An 18892-nucleotide genomic window follows, 5' to 3' on the forward strand; every position below is an offset into this window, starting at 1 on the left:
ATTTTTGACGTGAAAAGTTTTATCAAGAAGTTCTTTCAATTTCTCAATTGCTATATCATCACTGCATGTTGTAATGACGTCATCTACATAAACCAAAATAAATATTTCATGCCCAAATTTTTAAAAAATAAAGAATAATTTGCCCGAGATTGTATGAAACCAAACTTGATAAGAGTGTTTGAGAATTTTTCAAACCATTGTATGGATGCTTGTTTCAGCCCATATAAGGATTTATTTAGTTGACATACTCAAGTTTCCCCCTTGTCGACGATATTTGAGAGGCAACTTCATATAGATTTCTTCATTGAGATCACCATGCAAAAATGCATTGTTGACGTCTAATTGATGAAGCGCCCAATAGCGTTTGGCGGCGATGGATAACAAATATCTCATAGTGACTAGTTTAGCAATTGGAGCAAAAGTGTCATGATAGTGCAATCCTTCTTGTTGGGTATAACATTGTGCCACTAAACAAGCCTTGTATCGTTCTATGCTTCCATCAGACTTGTATTTAATTTTATACACCCATTTGGATCCAATAACCTGCTTCCCTAGTGGCAGGGGCATAAGAATCCATGTGTTATTTGCTTTCAGAGCCCGTAACTCAATGTCCATGGCAACCTTCCACCTTTCATCCTGCATGCAGTGAGATAATCCTTAGGTTCTTCATTGTCATAAATGGAGATTAAGAAAATACAGTAAGAGGTGGAAAGTTTCAAAAAATCTAGAAAGTAAGATATGGGATGAAAAGTAGAATCTTGTGAGTTAGGCAATGAATGACCATAGAGAAGAGCTTGGTTGCATTCATAATCCGATAGATAGGTGGGTTTGGATCTGGTCTGTGTAGACCGTCGAAGCTCCAAATTAGTGGTAAGATTAGGATGACTATGGTCACTAGAGTTTGAGCATGGGTTGAGATTTTGAAAATCATTTTCAAGAGGACAATTGAAATGGGGTATGTCCTCAACCAAATTTGGTTTTATGATTTTATCAAATTGTTTAGAAAAAATTTCAAAAAAATGTGGATTCTTAAAAGGAAAAATAGTTACATGAAATACTACATCTCGACTGACAAATATATTATTTGTTTCCAAATAAAAAACCATGTACCCTTTTTGACCAAAAGGATATCCTAAAAAAATACATTTCTTGGCTTAAGTGTCAAATTTTGTTTTAGAATTATCATGCACAAAACATAAACACCCAAAAACTTTGAGATGATCATATATATTTCGCCTTGGTGCCATAAAGAACTTTATGTGGTACATGGGTGTGTGCTGAAGTAATGGTAAGAATGCGGTTGATTAAATATACTATGGTGATGATGCATTCACCCAAAAATTTTGCCGACATATTAGCTTAAAATTTAATGGCGCAGACAATTTCTAACAAGTGGCGATGTTTTCTTTCTATAGTTTCGTTCTGTTGGGGAGTTCCAACACAAGAATGTTGATGTAAAATTCTATTTTTATACAAAAAAATTTGAGTTTCATGTGAAAAAAATGTTGTTTAATTGTCGGATCGAATTTGTTTCACATGTTTGTTAAACTAAATTTCAACTATTTTGACGAAATTTCTCAATTTTTTTTTGTGTTTGAGATTTGTATCTCATTAAGTAAACCCATGTAGCTTTGCTAAAATCATCAACTATAGTTAAGAAAAATTGTGCACTTGTGAAAGATGTTACATTATAAGCTCCTCAAATATCAAAATGAACAAATTCAAAAATTTCTTGTGAATGGCTTTCATTGATAGAAAAGGATAGCCGTGTAAATTTGGCAAGAGAATAAATTTTACACATATCCTGTTTATTTTGAATTAAATAATTGTCTTTAAATAAAGATTTTAAACGCAAATTGAAAACATGACCCAAACGCATGTGCCACAGGTTCATACGATCTTTATTTTTTAAAGTGACTCCTACCATACTACCACCATCATCAAGAATATAAAGTCCCAAACATTCTCTACCTGATCTAATTGTCTTCTTCTTCTCAGAGTCCTGTATTTTACATGAAGAAGAAGAACATTATAATTGTAGGATTGACAAAGTTTAGATATGAAAATAAAATTTAACTTGAATGATGGAACAAATAACACGTTATGAATGATTAAATTTGGAGTCAGAATGACTTGACCAATATGAGAAACTGTGGTAGTTGTTCCATTTAGAAGTTTGATGGGTTTGAGACTAGTGTATTTTTGGACATTACTAATCAGGGACAAAGAACAACACATGATTGATGACTCCAGTATCTAAAATCCAACTAGAAGAATAAAGAGATGAGAAACAAGAAATGTCAATCCTTGCCATGTTCACCATTGAATTATCTTTACCTGCCGTGAGAAGAGATAAAAGTTAGTTATACTGATCCAAGGTTAACTGAGGGGCAATGAGCATGGATTCTTTTGACCTTGAATCAATACGTGATGCATTGGAAACAACTTAAGAATTAGATAGTGGAAAAAATCTATGTAAATGATAACATTTGTCTTTTATGTGCCCAACTTTCCCACAATGAGCACATTTAGGTCTCTTCTTTCCTTTGAACCGATTCTCATGTTGATTTTTTTTTTAATCTGATATTTTTTCTAGCAACCGCAACCATGTTTCCTTCCATGAGTGAAGGAATATGAACATCTCTTTGTCGTTCTTCTTGAAGAAGAAGATTATAGGCTCTATTAACGGTCGGTAGAGGATCCATAACATGAATATTGCTTCTAATTCTCGCATATGATTCATTTAACCCCATAAGAAATTGAATTAATTTCTTATTTTGCCTATAATCAGCTAAAGCCTTAGCCACTCCACATGAACAGGTTGGCAATGAAAGTTGAGTACTGAGTTCGTCCCAATAAATTTTCAACCTTGTATAATAAGCGAAAATGGATAAATTATCTTGACGAAATGTCACAACAGACCATTGTAACTGAAACATATGAAGTCTATTCACTTGAGCAAAATGCTCGTAGAGTTTGCACCATACTTTTGTCCTTGTTTTGGCATATAGAACACTTTCTGCGACTTTCTTAGTGAGAGAGTTAAAAAGCCAAAAAAGAATCATATTGTTGCATTGCATCTAATTCATGCCATAGCATTTGGAGAAGAAGCATCTGGTTCAGGGAGGCTACCATCAACAAAAGCCATCTTATTTTTTGTTGTTAAGGCTATTGTCATGAACCGAGTCCATGACACATAATTATCTCCCTGTAAGGAGATTTGAAACCAACACTTGTTTCGGATTGTCCGAATGGTGAAGGAAGTAGGGACTGTTGGTATTGTCAGCGAACTCAACATTACCAGTGTTCATTTGAGATGATGATGTTGAGCCAATGCTCATGGTGACAACAAGAAAAAATGTAAACCGATTTACCATTGAATCAAATTTGCTCTACTATTCTGTTGATCCAGAAAGCCAAAGAACAATAGTTCTGCTGCACGCAATGGAGATCGTTGGCAACAGGTCATCGTATATTGATGCTGCAACTTCAAAGGCAGGAGATGAAATCTGCAGATCAAATTCTGCAGAAGATCGATCAACTGGATGGGTTCTAAAACCTGAACCTGCAGATCCTGTAAAAGGAAACTGCAGACGAAGAACCAGGCAAATAAATGAGTTGTAGATGATGAATCAGCCGAATAAATGGACTGATTCAGAACACTGCAAAAATTGAGCTTGATCTCGTATGCACTTAAAAACAAGTGCTAGTTGATTTAGAACATCGTCTGATACCATGTAAAATGGGATATCAGGGGAAGACGCACAAAATGAGGTGAGAAAAATAATTACTCCATATCTTTACACGATGTTGTACATGGATATATACACCAATGTTAACAGAACAGTTACAGAAAGATAACAGGATAAGCATAGAGTACAAAGGAAATTAACGCCTTTCCCAAATAAGAGATATACCATATCTCTTAATAATCGCATAGACCTTTTCTGTTAGTGAAGTTGGTTTCCTTGTAGAAAATGTATCGATCTTTACATTCCCCCTTGAGCACCATAAGGATTCATGTGTTAAGTACTTAGTGTGGACTAATTTAACCCACGGGTTTTCCTCGTGATTGGTCACTTTCCATGCCAACTTTGCTAGACTTGCCTTGTTGACATCTTCAAGTTTCTTGATCCATAGCCTTCCTTCTTCCTTTGGTTTGCAAATTTGGTCCCATCCCAAGAAGTGAAAATGTTTTTGTTGATATGTTTCATGCCACAAAAATTTGTAAATAATTCTTTTCAACTCATTGAACACTGCCAATGGGACATGGAATGCACTCATCCAATACATAGGAAGGCTTGCTAAAACTGACTGGATTAGTGCTAGCCTTCCAGCTTTGGACATAAGTCGGCCTTTCCACGTTTCCAGCTTTCTAGTGAAAGAATCAATGACGGGCCTAAACATTGATTTTCTTAGCATACCCTTGAACATCGGTGCACCCAAATATATGATGAGTAATGCAACTAGCTACCACTCACTCTCTCTAGCAATGGTGATTGTTCGGCTCACCGATAAATGAAAAGGTATGAAAATAGTATTGCTTTTGTTCAACATTAATCCTGAAACTTCTTCAAACAAACTGGTGACCTTAAGGAAATTTTTCAGTCTCCTTCATCTTTCAAGAAAAAGAGGGCATCATTTGCATACAGTGTGTGGTGCCAAACAAAATCTCTCATCTTAATGGGTCTGATTAGTCTTTTCTCCTTTGCATAATTCAAGTATCTGGTAAGCCTAGGAATAGGTAGGGCGACAATGGATCTGTTGGAATTATAAGCTAGACTCTTCGTATTCCTCCCTCATTTTTGGGAAACTCATTTTACTTTAAGGCTTGTTGGAATTATAAGCTAGACTCTTCGTATTCCTCCCTCATTTTGGGAACTTGTTTTACATTAAGGCTATTTGCAGTTTTCTATGCAACTCTTTGGGTTCCTCTCCCATTTATTTCTTTTCCTTGAAAATGTAATAGTCTTTTAGCTTTTTTATGGTAGGAATTTATTATGTAATTAAATTCTGGTTGGGCTTGAATGCTATATATATAATAGCCATGTATCCTCATTTGGACAAGTCATTGGAATGTATTGAAGCCTTTTGTAGCCTTCTCCTTCTCTTGCACAATTTCTGTGTGTTTTTCATTCTAGAGAACAATCTTCTTTTCTAGTTTGTTGCTTTATTTCCAACATATTGGTATCAGAACTAGGATGACTTCCAACAATATGGTGCAACGACAAGTTCCTTGCTTTGCTGAGAAAAATTACAACAAGTGGAGTATTCAAATGAAGGCATTCTTTGGTTCTCAAGATCTATGGGACATTGTTGAAAGTGGCTTCGATGAGATGGACAATGTGGAGGGCATCACTCAACGACAACAAACTGAGTTGAAGGAAAAACAGAAGAAGAACAATAAGGCTTTGTTTTATATTTATCAAGCTGTTGATGAAGCCATTTTCGAAAGGATATCCTCGGCGGAGTCGGCAAAGGTAGCATGGGATACTCTCTATACAACATACAAAGGAGAAGACAAGGTAAAAATGGTGAGACTACAAACTCTAAGAAGTGAATTTGATTCTTTAAGAATGAAGGAATCTGAAACGATTGAAGCTTTTTTCAATCAAATCTTCTCCATTGTTAATCAAATGCGAGTAAATGGTGAAAAACTTGAAGATCAAAGAGTTGTTGAAAAAATATTAAGGAGCTTAACTCGCAAGTTTGAACATATTGTTGTTGCTATAGAAGAATCCAAAGACTTATCCACCTTGTCCATTGATAGTTTAATGGGATCACTTCAATCCCATGAACTTTGTATAAAGCAATTTGATTCTCCTCCAATAGAACAAGCTTTTCAGACACAACTCTCTATTCGTGGTGGTGCTCGAGGACGAAGAGGAAGAGGAAGAAGATATGGAGGTGGTAGAAATCAAGAAACGAAAGAAAATGCTTGTGATTCATCTTATTCTATACGAGGAAGAGGTCAAGGTCGTGGTCGCTCTCTCTCACAAGTTCAATGCTTTCATTGTCAGAAGTATGGTCACACCATAAAGTTCTGTAGAAAGAGATTGGCAGAAGAAAACCAAAAGGAGGTAACTTTCATGCATGAGAAAAATGAAATTCTTGATGATGATATTCTCTTTCTTGCTTGTGATACCAAAGAAGAAACATATGATGAAGTATGGTATATTGATAGTGGTTGTAGAAACCACATGACTGGAAACAAAAAATTATTTGTGGACTTAAATGAAATGGTTCAAACTGAAGTTAGAACAGATGATGATAATAGGCTTGCGGTCAAAGGACACAGTGATATTCTTGTTAAAACTAACCTTGGAAACAAGCATGTCACTGATGTTTTCTATGTTCCAGGCCTCAAACACAATCTTTTGAGTGTTGGGCAACTTATTCTAATAGGATATGATCTTCATTTCAAAGGAGAAATATGTGAAATTAAGGACAAGAAGAATACTCTCATAGCCGAGGTAAAAATGACTCAAAACAAAATGTTTTCATTTATATTTCAAAATGTTGCTCTTCCTTGCTTTACTACTATTATTAAAGATCCATCATGGTTGTGGCATCTTCGATATGGACATTTGAACTTCAGTTCTTTATCTCTTATGTGCAAAAAACATATGGTCAGAGGCATGCCTAACATTCATCAGCAAGACAAAATTTGTGAAGGTTGTGTTCTTGGGAAACATCACAGAGACTCTTTTCTTGGAGGCAAATCTTGGCGAGCATCAAAACCACTTGAGTTGGTTCATTCTGATCTATGCGGCCCTATGCGCACCACATCTATTGGAGGTAATTGTTATTTTTTAACATTCATTGATGACTTCAGTCGAAAGACATGGGTTTATTTTCTAAAAGAAAAATCTGAGGTGTTCAAATATTTTAAGCAATTTATGACATTTGTTGAAAAGCAAAGTGATCTTTCTATTAAAACCTTGCGTACTGATCGTGGAGATGAATATATGTCAAATGAGTTCAAGGAATTCTTGAAAGAGAAAGGCATCCGTCATCAGAAGACTACTCGGTACACACCTCAACAAAACAACATTGCGGAAAGGAAGAATCGCATGGTCATGGAGATGGCAAGAAGTATGTTGAAATCTAAAGGTATGCCTAACATATTTTGGGTTGAATCAGTAGCATGTGTTATCTATCTTCTTAATCGTGCCCCCATTAAAAGTGTTCAAGACCTAACTCCTCAAGAAGCTTGGAGTGGGCAAAAACCATGTGTTGCTCACTTGAAATTATTTGGCAGCATATGTTATTCTCATATTCCCGATGAACGAAGGAACAAGCTTGAAGATAAATCTGAAAAATGTATCCTCGTTGGGTACTGTGAATGCTCAAAGGCTTATAAGCTTTACAATCCAATCACCAAGAAAATTATCATAAGCAGAGATGTAAAATTCAATGAAGAAGAATCTTGGAATTGGGATGGAGAGAATGAAAATAAAAATTCACATTTCATTAATAAGGAGGAGAGTCATGAACCAAGTGGTGATGAAGATACTTCACTCTCCTCTCCATCTACACATTTATCACCATCTTCCTCATCTTCAAGGAGTTCTGAATCTCCTCCTATGAAGACAAGAAGTCTTCAAGAAATTTATGAAACAACAAGAAGAAATCTTGAGGAAGACTTGGTGAATTTTGCTTTATTTGCGGACGCCGATCCAATTACTTATGAAGAAGCATCTCAAGAAGAGAAGTGGAGAATTGCTATGAATCAAGAAATGTACTCCATTGAAAGAAATCATACTTGGGAGTTGACTGAGCTCCCAAATAGACACAAATCTATTGGCGTCAAGTGGGTATATAAAACAAAATTCAACTCAAATGGAGAAGTTAAAAAGTGCAAAGCTCGGCTGGTGGTAAAAGGTTACAAGCAAAGGTATGACGTTGATTTTAATGAAGTCTTTGCTTCTGTGGCTCGCCTTGAAACGATTCACATGGTGTTAGCTTTGGTTGCTCAAAGAAAATGGAAGGTCTTTCAAATGGATGTAAAATCAACATTCTTGAATGGTCTCCTTGAAGAAGAAGTGTATATTGATCAACCTCCGGGTTATGTAAAGAAGGGTGAAGAAAACAAAGTGTGTCGATTAAAGAAGGCTTTATATGGGCTAAAACAAGCGCCAAGGGCTTGGTATAGTCGCATTGATGGATACTTCTTGAGGAATGGATTCAAACAATGTCCTTTTGAGCATACTCTGTTCATCAAAGAAGGCAATCAAGGGGAGTTCTTAGTCATATGCTTATATGTTGATGATTTAATAATTACCGGCACTAGTGCAAGCATGTGTGAAAATTTCAAGAAGGATATGATGCACGAATTCAAAATGACTGACATGGGGCTTCTTCATTTTTTTCTGGGCATTGAAGTAAAGCAAGCCGAAGATGGAATATTCATATCTCAAAAAAGGTATGCTGAAAATATATTAAAGAAGTTCAAAATGGAGGGTGCTACACCTCTTAATACTCCTATGGAAGTTGGACTGAAACTTAGCAAAAATGATGGTGAGAGAAAGATCGATGCAACTCTCTATAGAAGCCTTGTTGGTAGTCTTATGTACTTGACTGCTACAAGACCTGATTTTATGTTTGCTGTCAGCATGATTAGCAGATTCATGAAATCTCCTTCTAATACTCATTGGGACATAGGCAAAAGAATTTTGAGATATGTGCGTGGCACTATCAATTATGGAATTCATTATAAATGTGTCGAAGATTCAAAATTGGTGGGGTTTTGTGATAGTGATTGGGGTGGAAATAGAGATGATAGTAAAAGCACTTCAGGTTTCGTTTTTCACATTGGCTCAGGTGCAATCTCGTGGGCATCAAAGAAGCAAGTTGTTGTTGCTCTCTCCACAACCGAAGCTGAGTATATTTCGTTGGCTCTTTCTAGTTGTCAAGCTCTTTGGCTAAGGTGGATTCTTCATGAGCTGAAGCATCCTCAATGGAAAAACACTCCTTTGTTTTGTGACAATAGTTCAGCTATAACACTCACCAAAAATTCAGTTTTTCATGGCAAAAGCAAGCATATTCGAATCAAGTATCATTTCATTAGAGACTTGGTCAAAGATAAAGATGTCAATGTCAAGTTTTGCAAGACCCAAGACCAAGTGGCTGATATCTTTACAAAAGCATTGAAGAATGAAACTTTCAATAAATTGAGAGAGAAATTAGGTGTCGTTATAGTCTAGTTTAAGAGGGGCTGTTGGAATTATAAGCTAGACTCTTTGTATTCCTCCCTCATTTTTGGGAAACTCATTTTACTTTAAGGCTTGTTGGAATTATAAGCTAGACTCTTCGTATTCCTCTCTCATTTTGGGAACTCGTTTTACATTAAGGCTATTTGCAGTTTTCTATGCAACTCTTTGGGTTCCTCTCCCATTTATTTTTTTTCCTTGAAAATGTAATAGTCTTTCTGTTTTTCTATGGTAGGAATTTATTATGTAATTAAATTCTGGTTGGGCTTGAATGCTATATATATAACAGCTATGTATCCTCATTTGGACAAGTCATTGGAATGTATTGAAGCCTTTTGTAGCTTCTCGTTCTCTTGCACCATTTCTGTGTGTTTTTCATTCTAGAGAACAATCTTTTTCTCTAGTTTGTTGCTTTATTTTCAACAGGATCTCCTTGTTGCAGATCCCTACTACTACAAAATTGCAGTGGGCTCACCCCATTAATTAGCAGAGTGAAAGATGGGGAAATGACACAAGTCATGATCCTTTTGACCCATTCTTCATCAAATGTGAAAAACTTCAAGGAATCCTCTAGGAACCACCAGTCCACTCAGTCATACGCTTTTTGGAAGGTCTGTTTTGAATGTGATGACTTTTTTTTTCCTGTCATCATGGTGTCGATCATCTCATGCGCTAAAGAATGTTGTCTTGGATAAGCCTGCCTTTGAGAGAAGCACGTTGGTTGTGATGATCCTCTCTAGTATCCTACTCATTATGTTAACCATGTTTTTTGTTATTAACATTGCTCACTCCAATAACCACCCCCACTATCACTGAACATTAAGGGTCAACTACTTAGATGGGTATTGGATCCTTTGTGAGACCTAATGGTCAACTATGGATCCAATACCTGGATTCATCATGTAGGTCAGAAGAAGAACCCCAAGTAAGAGCAGCAATGGAAAAAACGTCTATAAGGATTTCCCTGCTGATGGACTGCGCTGTGGAGTGGGAATCCTCGAGTATCCGATTGTTGCGCTCCTTCCAGAGCCCACCACGCGAGAAGTAGCCAAGACCGCCAAATAAGGCACCGATGCTTGTATCGCAATAAGGAGGGTGGTGGAAGTAAAAGGTGACAGAAATGCTACAGCTTGTTATTTTTCATCTTATGTTTGTCTAGTTTAAATAAGTGGGACAGCTGAAATTAAATGTACTCGATTACGTTTCAAGTTAATCTAAGTATACTTTTGTAAGGTGTAGTCTGGCTACTTCCAGCTTTTCTCTACAACAACAACTACGCCTACATCCCAAAACAATTGGGGTCGGCGATATGAACACTTCCAGCTTTTCTCTGTCTAAAAAAAAGTGTAGTCTGGCTAATTGAGCACAAACTACTTATGTAATCCATGAATGTAGATCATGGTGTGAACTAGATTCTCTGCTTAAACTAAGAGGTTGGTTTCTTAATCACAGAAAAACATATTCTACCTAAATATATGTTGAATTTCATTTTGCATATGCTTTTCAGGTTCATGGACAAACCATGCTTGCACAACCATTGCATTACCTTAATTATGAATGCTCTATTGCCATTTTCTCATTAAGATATATACGGTAGGCCACACTTATATTACTCACACAATCTACTTTACAAGGAACTTTATTTTCTTTTCTTTTTTTGGTTTAGTTACAGGGAAAAACCTGCCGACTGGTAAGATGTAGATCTTAAGGGCACTTTTGGAAGAGAGAAAAACTCTAAATATATGTTGAATTTCATTTTGCATATGCTTTTCAGGTTCATGGACAAACCATGCTTGCACAACCATTGCATTACCTTAATTATGAATGCTCTATTGCCATTTTCTCATTAAGATATATACGGTAGGCCACACTTATATTACTCACACAATCTACTTTACAAGGAACTTTATTTTCTTTTCTTTTTTTGGTTTAGTTACAGGGAAAAACCTGCCGACTGGTAAGATGTAGATCTTAAGGGCACTTTTGGAAGAGAGAAAAACTCTAAATATATGTTGAATTTCATTTTGCATATGCTTTTCAGGTTCATGGACAAACCATGCTTGCACAACCATTGCATTACCTTAATTATGAATGCTCTATTGCCATTTTCTTATTAAGATATATACGGTAGGCCACACTTATATTACGCACACAATCTACTTTACAAGGAACTTTATTTTCTTTTCTTTTTTTGGTTTAGTTACAGGGAGAAACCTGCCGACTGGTAAGATGTAGATCTTAAGGGCACTTTTGGAAGAGAGAAAAACTCTTATAGGAAAATAAAGTTTTGCCTATGAGAGTTTCTGAAATGAGTTCTTCAAAAGAAAGTTTTTCGCCTGTTTGTGTAACATAAGAAAAATAGTGTGAAAATGTGAAAAAATGAGAGAGAAGAGGAAGAAGAGGGTGGTGGTGAGATAGATGATGTTGGTGATGGTGAGATGGTGGGTGGTGGTGAGATGGGTGGTGGAGAGGGTAAAAATAAATCTTCTCTTGATAGGAAACTATAAAAAAGTGTACTGTTTTAAAAACTCTCTCAGCCAAAAAGTCTCACTCGGGTCAGAAAATCAGTATGGATCTTTTATTTTGCATCACTTTTTTTTACATCTTTCTCTCTTCCAAACGTGCCCTAAATTGACATTTAAGAAAGAAAACTCTGTGGTTAGGACCTTTGCCATCAGGGCCTATGCAAGGATGTGACACTGACAAAATTCAAACATTGACCGCCCGTATGATAGGCAAGGCTCAACCCCACTAAGGCCCTATTTAAAAACTAGTAGCTGGGATAGGAAGTGCCACTGGAGGTGGTAGCTGTGGATTCCAATGTTTAGTGTAAATACAAAGGTGCTATCCTAAATGCATAAACACGCATCCCAGCTACCAGTTTCCAAACGACCACCACAAGGTAGTTTGACTAAGTTTTTGCCAAATGCATTAAGTCCTATCCCATCCCAGCTTCTAGCTTACAAACATACCCTAATGCCAATCCTCCTTGGGGGGTACAAGGAACTCTCTTACACAAGGCTGTCTCTCTTAATGCATCTGTAGGGCTTCAAAATTTTTGAAAGCCTGTGGAAAAGCAGTATAAGATCAATAGAAACAAAAGAGCCAACCTTCATATAGTGAATCTGTTCTGACTCTATGTTGGGCCACACCTAACTTGCCTGGATAAGTTTGGAATATCCAAGTGTCCAACCACATGGAGTCCACCTTGATCCAGCATCTTACAGTGATCATATTCAAATGTGCCAGTTACCCTTTCAATTTGAGCATCTACCAGTCAAAACAGCTCTTGACCTTAGTTGAAAGGTCGGAGGGTGCCTCATTATATGATAAAAACAAAAATAGGAAAACATGGTTTGCATGGAATCATTGGCGATGTTGAGAGGCCAAATTTGTTTTTCGCCACTCAAGGGTTCTCCTGTTACATTTTGGCCTTTGGATGCTTCTGGGGTCACCTAACATAATCAATGGTCTAAATACTTTCACAAAAACCCCAAAAAATGGGAGTTCTTCGTATGGAAAGTTTTGGATTCAAATTCTGGATCGGATATGATTAGCATTTGTTTACCCGATGGACTAGATCCAACCATAGTTATTGGGATTCCGAGCTAGGTTTGTGTACATATATACTACAAAAAACATGACAGTATGAGTTGGATCCTTTTCAGAGCAGGGCAATAACTGTGACTGATTTGCATCCCAACTTTTATAGTTTCATGGGTTTATGCTACAAATAATTGGATAAAGACCTCTTCCTATTAAGTTGTGCTGGCTCCATTCTTCCCTGTAAGCCGGGTCTGGAGTGGATTGATGGCAGGGTCGTTCAACCTGAGCCTAATTTGGACCAAATATCTATCCAATTAACGGTTCTGGATCCAATATGACCGGATATAAGCTTTGTCCAATCTGCAAATCATCGGGCTTTCTGATAGATATAATAAATGTAAATGGGATGGATCCAGACCCATACCGAAAGTATTCTAACCGGGTCAAATCAATGGGATTTTCTATCCTACCCATATTATGAGACATGATGCCTTTGGTCATTAGCAAAGTACTCCAATTTGTTTGATGTTCTGCTACAAGGCTGTAAATGGGCCGAATCTGTATTTGGATTAGAACCTTATTTTGGATCTGCCTCATTTATATGTTGGGCCTGGATTTCGGCTCAGATTTGGAGTTAGACCTATACGTGTTCTCTTACAAGGAACTCGTCCAGGAAGGCTATATTCATAGGGATGGCAGTAGACCAGAGCGGAAGCAGTGGATAAGGTCTTCTTCACCCGCCCCGTCTCAAAATTCTTTCCTCCATTCTCATTCCCGCACCGCATTCATCCCCGATCCAAATGAGGCGGGGCGGGGAAAAGCCTAAGTTCATCCCCGCATCCATACAGAATGAGTTTTGATTTTAACCATCATCTCCGTTTCATGTCCTTCGTCCCCGGTCCAAATGGGACGAGGCAGGGCGGAGCCCCGTTTCCCCGGTCCACTACATAATATTCATCCAGGGTGGGCTCGCTGAAGAGCCAACCGTTCCAATTTTCCAAACCCGACCCGTTGTCCTTCCACACTTACTATTTTCGTCAATGTGATAAACATAGGGATATTTCAGTCATTTTGCGTATACTGAGGCGCCCACCGTATTTTGTTTTATTTATTTATTTTTTATACCCAATAAAATATGGAAATCCTTTCTGTTTCTCTCTTTCTCCATCTCTCTCCCTCTTCTATAAAGCTGAGCGTAAAGCGACCACTCTGCTGTTGCTTTGGAGCTTCATCTCTGTGTTCGCGGGTGCTGTTGCATTGGTAAAAACCCTAACCCCTCGCCCCCCCTCTCTCTCTCTTATTTCTGGATTTTGTGCCTTTGCATTTTTTTCTTTTTTTCTACATTTCTTCCTCTTCCTTTTGTGGTGGGTTTTGGTTCTTTTGTTTGTTGGTTTCTCTGTTGAATCTTAGTTCGAATTGAGGGTTTCTGGGGATTCATTTTAGTGGGGGGCCGCTTCGTTTCTTCCCTGATATTTTGATCGCTAGGGTTTTAGCATCTAGGGATTTTGGGGTTTTGAGGACTTTAGCATGCAGACAAAAAGACGCTCTGTATTGATCGATTCTGAAGTTTCTGCTCATGGGTGCGCGGAAGCTAATCTTGGAGTGATGATCCTGGTTAGATCTGATTTGGATGCATGATTATGAGTTTTTTTTTTCCCTGTCTCCTTTGTCTATCTGGTTTCTCTAGATGATAGGTAATAGGTAATAGTTGTCCTTTCCCTTTACATTTTTCTTGATAATTTCGGGCGATAGGCAAGCTGGGATATCATGCAGATTCGAACTCAGGGTCTCTCTCCATCAAAGAACCTGCGAGTTTACAGCCCATCTATCACTTTTGGTGCTGTAGTTGTTGGTTTTACCTAACGTTCTTCTTTCTTTGTCACCCATGGTGTTGGATGCGACGGTCTCATGGTATTGCCTCTGGATGTCTTTTCCTGGATAGATGGATTTCTGTAACTGAAGAAAATCACGACCCGCCTTCTAGAGATAACTTTTCATTAGCCCTATGAAAATTCTGAATCTTCTGTGTCAACTCTCTATTCAAATAAAAAAGTCTATTTGATGTTTAAGTGGAATATTACAAATTAAAATAGTTTTATCACTTGGGTTCCTATTCAGCTACTTCGCCCTCAAAAGGCATGAAACCAGGAATAAATGACCGACCTTTTAACTCCTTTTAGACGGTTGGCTGGCTGAAGTGGACATGAATAAGACGAAGATAAAATGCAAGTGGTGTTTTCGATGTTCTGTTGTTACTAAGGATGCAAGTTAGTTGACTTTCTGGAGAAGGCCTAGGGGCATATCAACCATAATTTTTAATTTCTAAAGTTTCTTGGAATTTCCTTTATGGTGTGCCAGGTGTTATTTGGTTGCTTCAAAATTCTCATAAATGTGGTTATCTTGGCTGAAATTTAATTGCTATTTATCAATGAGTATCTGTATTTTTTCTTCATCCTCATATGTACGCATTTTCCTTAAGTGACTTTCTGATTTTCTAACAGTTGAAAATATTTTTTTTATGAAGATGGGAAATGTGTATGTGGGGAAATCCTTCACAATATAGTACCAAAAAACATGCCAGTCTTTTTGGAATCACAAAAAACTTATGTTAAATTTACTATTATATACTTGCATAAAAGTCATGGTTATGAAATATCACCAAGTGAGAGGGTTTGGGAAAATGTGTTGTAGTGATTTAAGCATCTTGACCAAGAATGTCTTATGAATAAGAAATACAATCCTTCTTTCACGCACCCTTTGATTTCAGTGTTTTAGAATTAAGAATAGACTTCCAGCAGCTATATATCATAAGATAAATGACTTATGGGTGTAATTATGATTATTATATACAGTACCTATGCACATGAGCTGAAGGGTGAGATCACCCTCCATCTCAAAGAAGGTCTGTCCACCAATTATATTTATGTGATGCTGAATTCCGTTCTTGGATAGACTTTCTGAACATTGGTCTCAGGTTTCTTCAAATTCAAGTTTCTTCGTTCAGGACTTCATTTGCAAGACGGCTTCCTTCTTTTGCATCCATACCCAATTTAAAGCCTTCACCTTTGAGGCATCCATTTCCATCCAAGTTATCCTAAATCCCAGACTACCAGTATTGTAAAACTGGATCTATTCTCCTTTTTCACGCATTACTAATGAGAGGTCTTGCCCATTGTGGTAACCATGGGTTTTTACATATTACCATCCTTGCACGGTGACTGCTTGTTGTTGGTTGTGTGCCCACATTGCATAATCTTTTGTGCTGGTAGTTGTAAATCTTACCTACAACTAATGTATTAAAATCTTTAAAGGAGAACCACTTGTATCCATCTCTGAGTGACTTAGAACTACAGCTTGCTGCCAGTGTTGTTCAAACTACCACCTATATGCAGTTGCAGGCAGACGGATATGTAGGAGCCACGCCATGCATCGTTCAAATGTATCAACCCAGTAAATCTTGAGTGGACTTTGAGGCACATGTCTCTGATTTGCTGAATTCTTTAATAGAAAGTCTTTGGCTGATTATCTACCAAGTACAAGAAACTCATATGTATAGCTGGATAACATGAAAATTCTTATGAGTCTACATTTAGCCTTCTCAGGTGCTACCTTTTGGCATTTTCAGTTTTTTTTTTTTGTAATTTGATATGCAAGCAGTGGGAAAACCCCTTTGGGATCCTGCGGCCTAGGAGCACCTCAACCAGAATCGTTTTAGTGAACTATCACAACTATCCCAAGTGTTGCAATCTAGGAAAGCTGTACCTGGGATACTGGTGATAGCGTGCTCCCATCACTGCTCAGATGTCGCATCCTGTAACTTTGAACTGAGTTCTTTGTTGAGTTGCCTGATTCATCATGTTAGCTAAAAAAAATTGCATGAATATGCTTTTCTGGTTGACCTCTCGTGCTTATTTCTAGTTTGATAGGAAGTACCTGTTTTTGTCCAGCATATTTTGCAATCCTTTATTCATTGGCTTCTTCTCATGTGCTCATGCCAGTACTGTTGTGATTTTGTTTTGGTGGTTTTTGTTATTGCATTGGCTAGGTACAGTTATGTCGACCGTGGTCCTGCCGAGCGCCTGCACATTCAGAAGTGCTGACAAAAAATTATGTAGAGGCCCAGGAGGATCCTTTGTGAAGAGCACTTCTGTAATTTTCAGAAAGAACGTTTCAAAGGCATTTGGACTTAAAGCGTCCGGCTTCCGTGTATCAGCAATAGCCACATACAAGGTGAAGCTGATCGGACCTGATGGTACAGAGACCGAATTTGATGCTCCAGATGATGTATACATTCTGGATTCTGCTGAGAACGCAGGCATGGAGCTCCCCTATTCATGCCGAGCAGGTGCATGCTCCACTTGTGCAGGCCAAATGGCCTCTGGCTCGGTTGATCAGTCCGATGGATCTTTCCTTGACGACCCCCAAATTGAGAAGGGGTATGTGCTGACATGTGTTTCATATCCAACTTCCGATTGTGTGATTCACACTCATAAGGAAGGAGAACTTTACTGAACGGTAGGATCGAAAGTTGAGAATGAGAAGTCTCCGATTGAGCCTTGACTGCTTTTCTTTTCGAGCTTAAACCCAGGTACCTCCACAAGTTTCTTACCTTTCTCATGTTCTTATGTAGTTTGCTTCCCTTGGATGTCTGCTTTGAGATGGCATTGCTCTAGTTGTGCAACTGCTAAAAATGCATCTGAACTTATATTGGACAATGATATGTAGTGAAACTCTTGGTGGTGTTATGCATATCTTAATATCCCTGCGACATTATCTTGTGGTGCTATTTTGTGGTGTATATTGTTTCAGTTGCTGATATGGTTTGAAATCATTGTGTGGTGACTGAATTTCGGTTCCCTATCAGCAAACGCTTTGGGCAGATCGTACGAATGATAGGAGAAACACGTGATGGGTTTAAGAATAAAGCGAGCCAAACGAGCTTTGTCGAGCTTAGGTTCTAACTCAAGTGCTGTTCATTTGATTTAACTAAAAGATCATCAAACAAGGACACAAGTTCGGCTTATTTATTAAATGAACCGAGCTTGAGCCAAGCTACACTCCGCTTGCTGTGGATCGCTGCCTTCACACGAATGCAAAGAATGATGGGGAATTTTGGTACAAACTGCCCATGACATACACGTTACAGTGGAGGATGGCTGAATCATTCTTTGCAAAATCAAATCGCTCAACTCAACCAACATTGCTAGCTCGGGCTCCGCGTGGTTGGTAGGAGCTGTCAATGCACGTCTCCCTGTGGTGGGATGTTGCAGGTTCAAAACCCCAGTGGTACGTTGATTTAATAACTGGTGGGAGTCTGCGTAACCCCATGCCTTAAAAAAACATTGCTAGCTCCCAAATTCCCCGAACAACCTGATCTTAGACCATTCAGATCTCCGTTGGATGATATATCGGTCCAGATAACTCACTTTCCTTTCCTAGTCCATTCTGCTTCTTGTTGCTGTAATGTTAGGCAACACAGGTGCACTTTGCTAGACTCCTTGTTTCTCGACTCCAAATTGGCTACTTGGCTTCCGTGAGGTTTGAATCATAAAGTCCTGAAATCAGGGTATCAACTTTAAAAAAAAAAAATCATTGCCATAGTTTCTTCCTCATATCAATCACTGAAAATTTCAGCAGGTCCAGTCTTTCACTGTTAGGAATCATCCAGTGCCATAGTTTTTTTTTTTTTGATAGGCAAGCTGGGGTTAGGCAGACCCCAATCAGTCAAAAACTTTACATACCAATCTGGGGATGATCCATGCTTTGAGGAGTCCTCCTTTGACCATTTTAGCTAAAATTCCAGCAATTTGGTTAAAATTGTTTCTTGGTTTCTGTACAATTATCTTGTCAAAACTATACAAACTGTACTTGATTATTGCATCAAGTGTGATTTATGCAAAGACAGATGGCGAAATCTGGGTGGATCTTCATGAAAGGCTTTTCCAATCAAATGCTTTCAGGATCTACCAGATCCAATAAGAAATAATCAATCTAAAACAAGGCCAATCTTTGATAGTTGCATGTTTACTTCGCAGAGTTGAAAGGAATGTCGGATGAACTATCCACATATGTCAACATCTACGTGTGGTGGAACCATGAAAATTATTTAAGAGCTCCAACAACGAAAACGACTC

The 18892-nt window shown here is 37.9% G+C and overlaps 1 protein-coding gene across 2 annotated transcripts; it reads left to right on the forward strand.

The window, feature by feature from the left end:
- The first annotated feature begins 13914 nt into the window (after positions 1–13914).
- Positions 13915–17522, forward strand: LOC149841721 (ferredoxin, root R-B1-like). Of its 2 annotated transcripts, none has more exons than XM_090001130.1 (2): positions 13915–14018; positions 16804–17522. In XM_090001130.1, the coding sequence occupies exon 2, from the start codon at positions 16812–16814 to the stop codon at positions 17268–17270; it is 459 nt and encodes a 152-aa protein (XP_089857256.1). In that variant the 5' UTR covers positions 13915–14018; positions 16804–16811; the 3' UTR covers positions 17271–17522. The 2 variants fall into 2 exon arrangements, with proteins under 2 accessions (XP_089857256.1, XP_089857257.1); XM_090001131.1 differs by having other exon boundaries at positions 13950–14018; positions 16810–17522.
- Positions 17523–18892: the final 1370 nt, after the last annotated feature.

The sequence above is a fragment of the Nuphar pumila genome, chromosome 3, assembly GCF_984573655.1.
Source record: "Nuphar pumila chromosome 3, dmNupPumi1.hap1.1, whole genome shotgun sequence".
Classification (NCBI taxonomy): Eukaryota; Viridiplantae; Streptophyta; class Magnoliopsida; order Nymphaeales; family Nymphaeaceae; genus Nuphar; species Nuphar pumila.

Excerpts from the sequence above, each read along its gene's own strand:
- LOC149841721 (XM_090001130.1), top strand. The coding sequence starts at position 16,812 with ATGTCGACCGTGGTCCTGCCGAGCGCCTGCACATTCAGAAGTGCTGAC.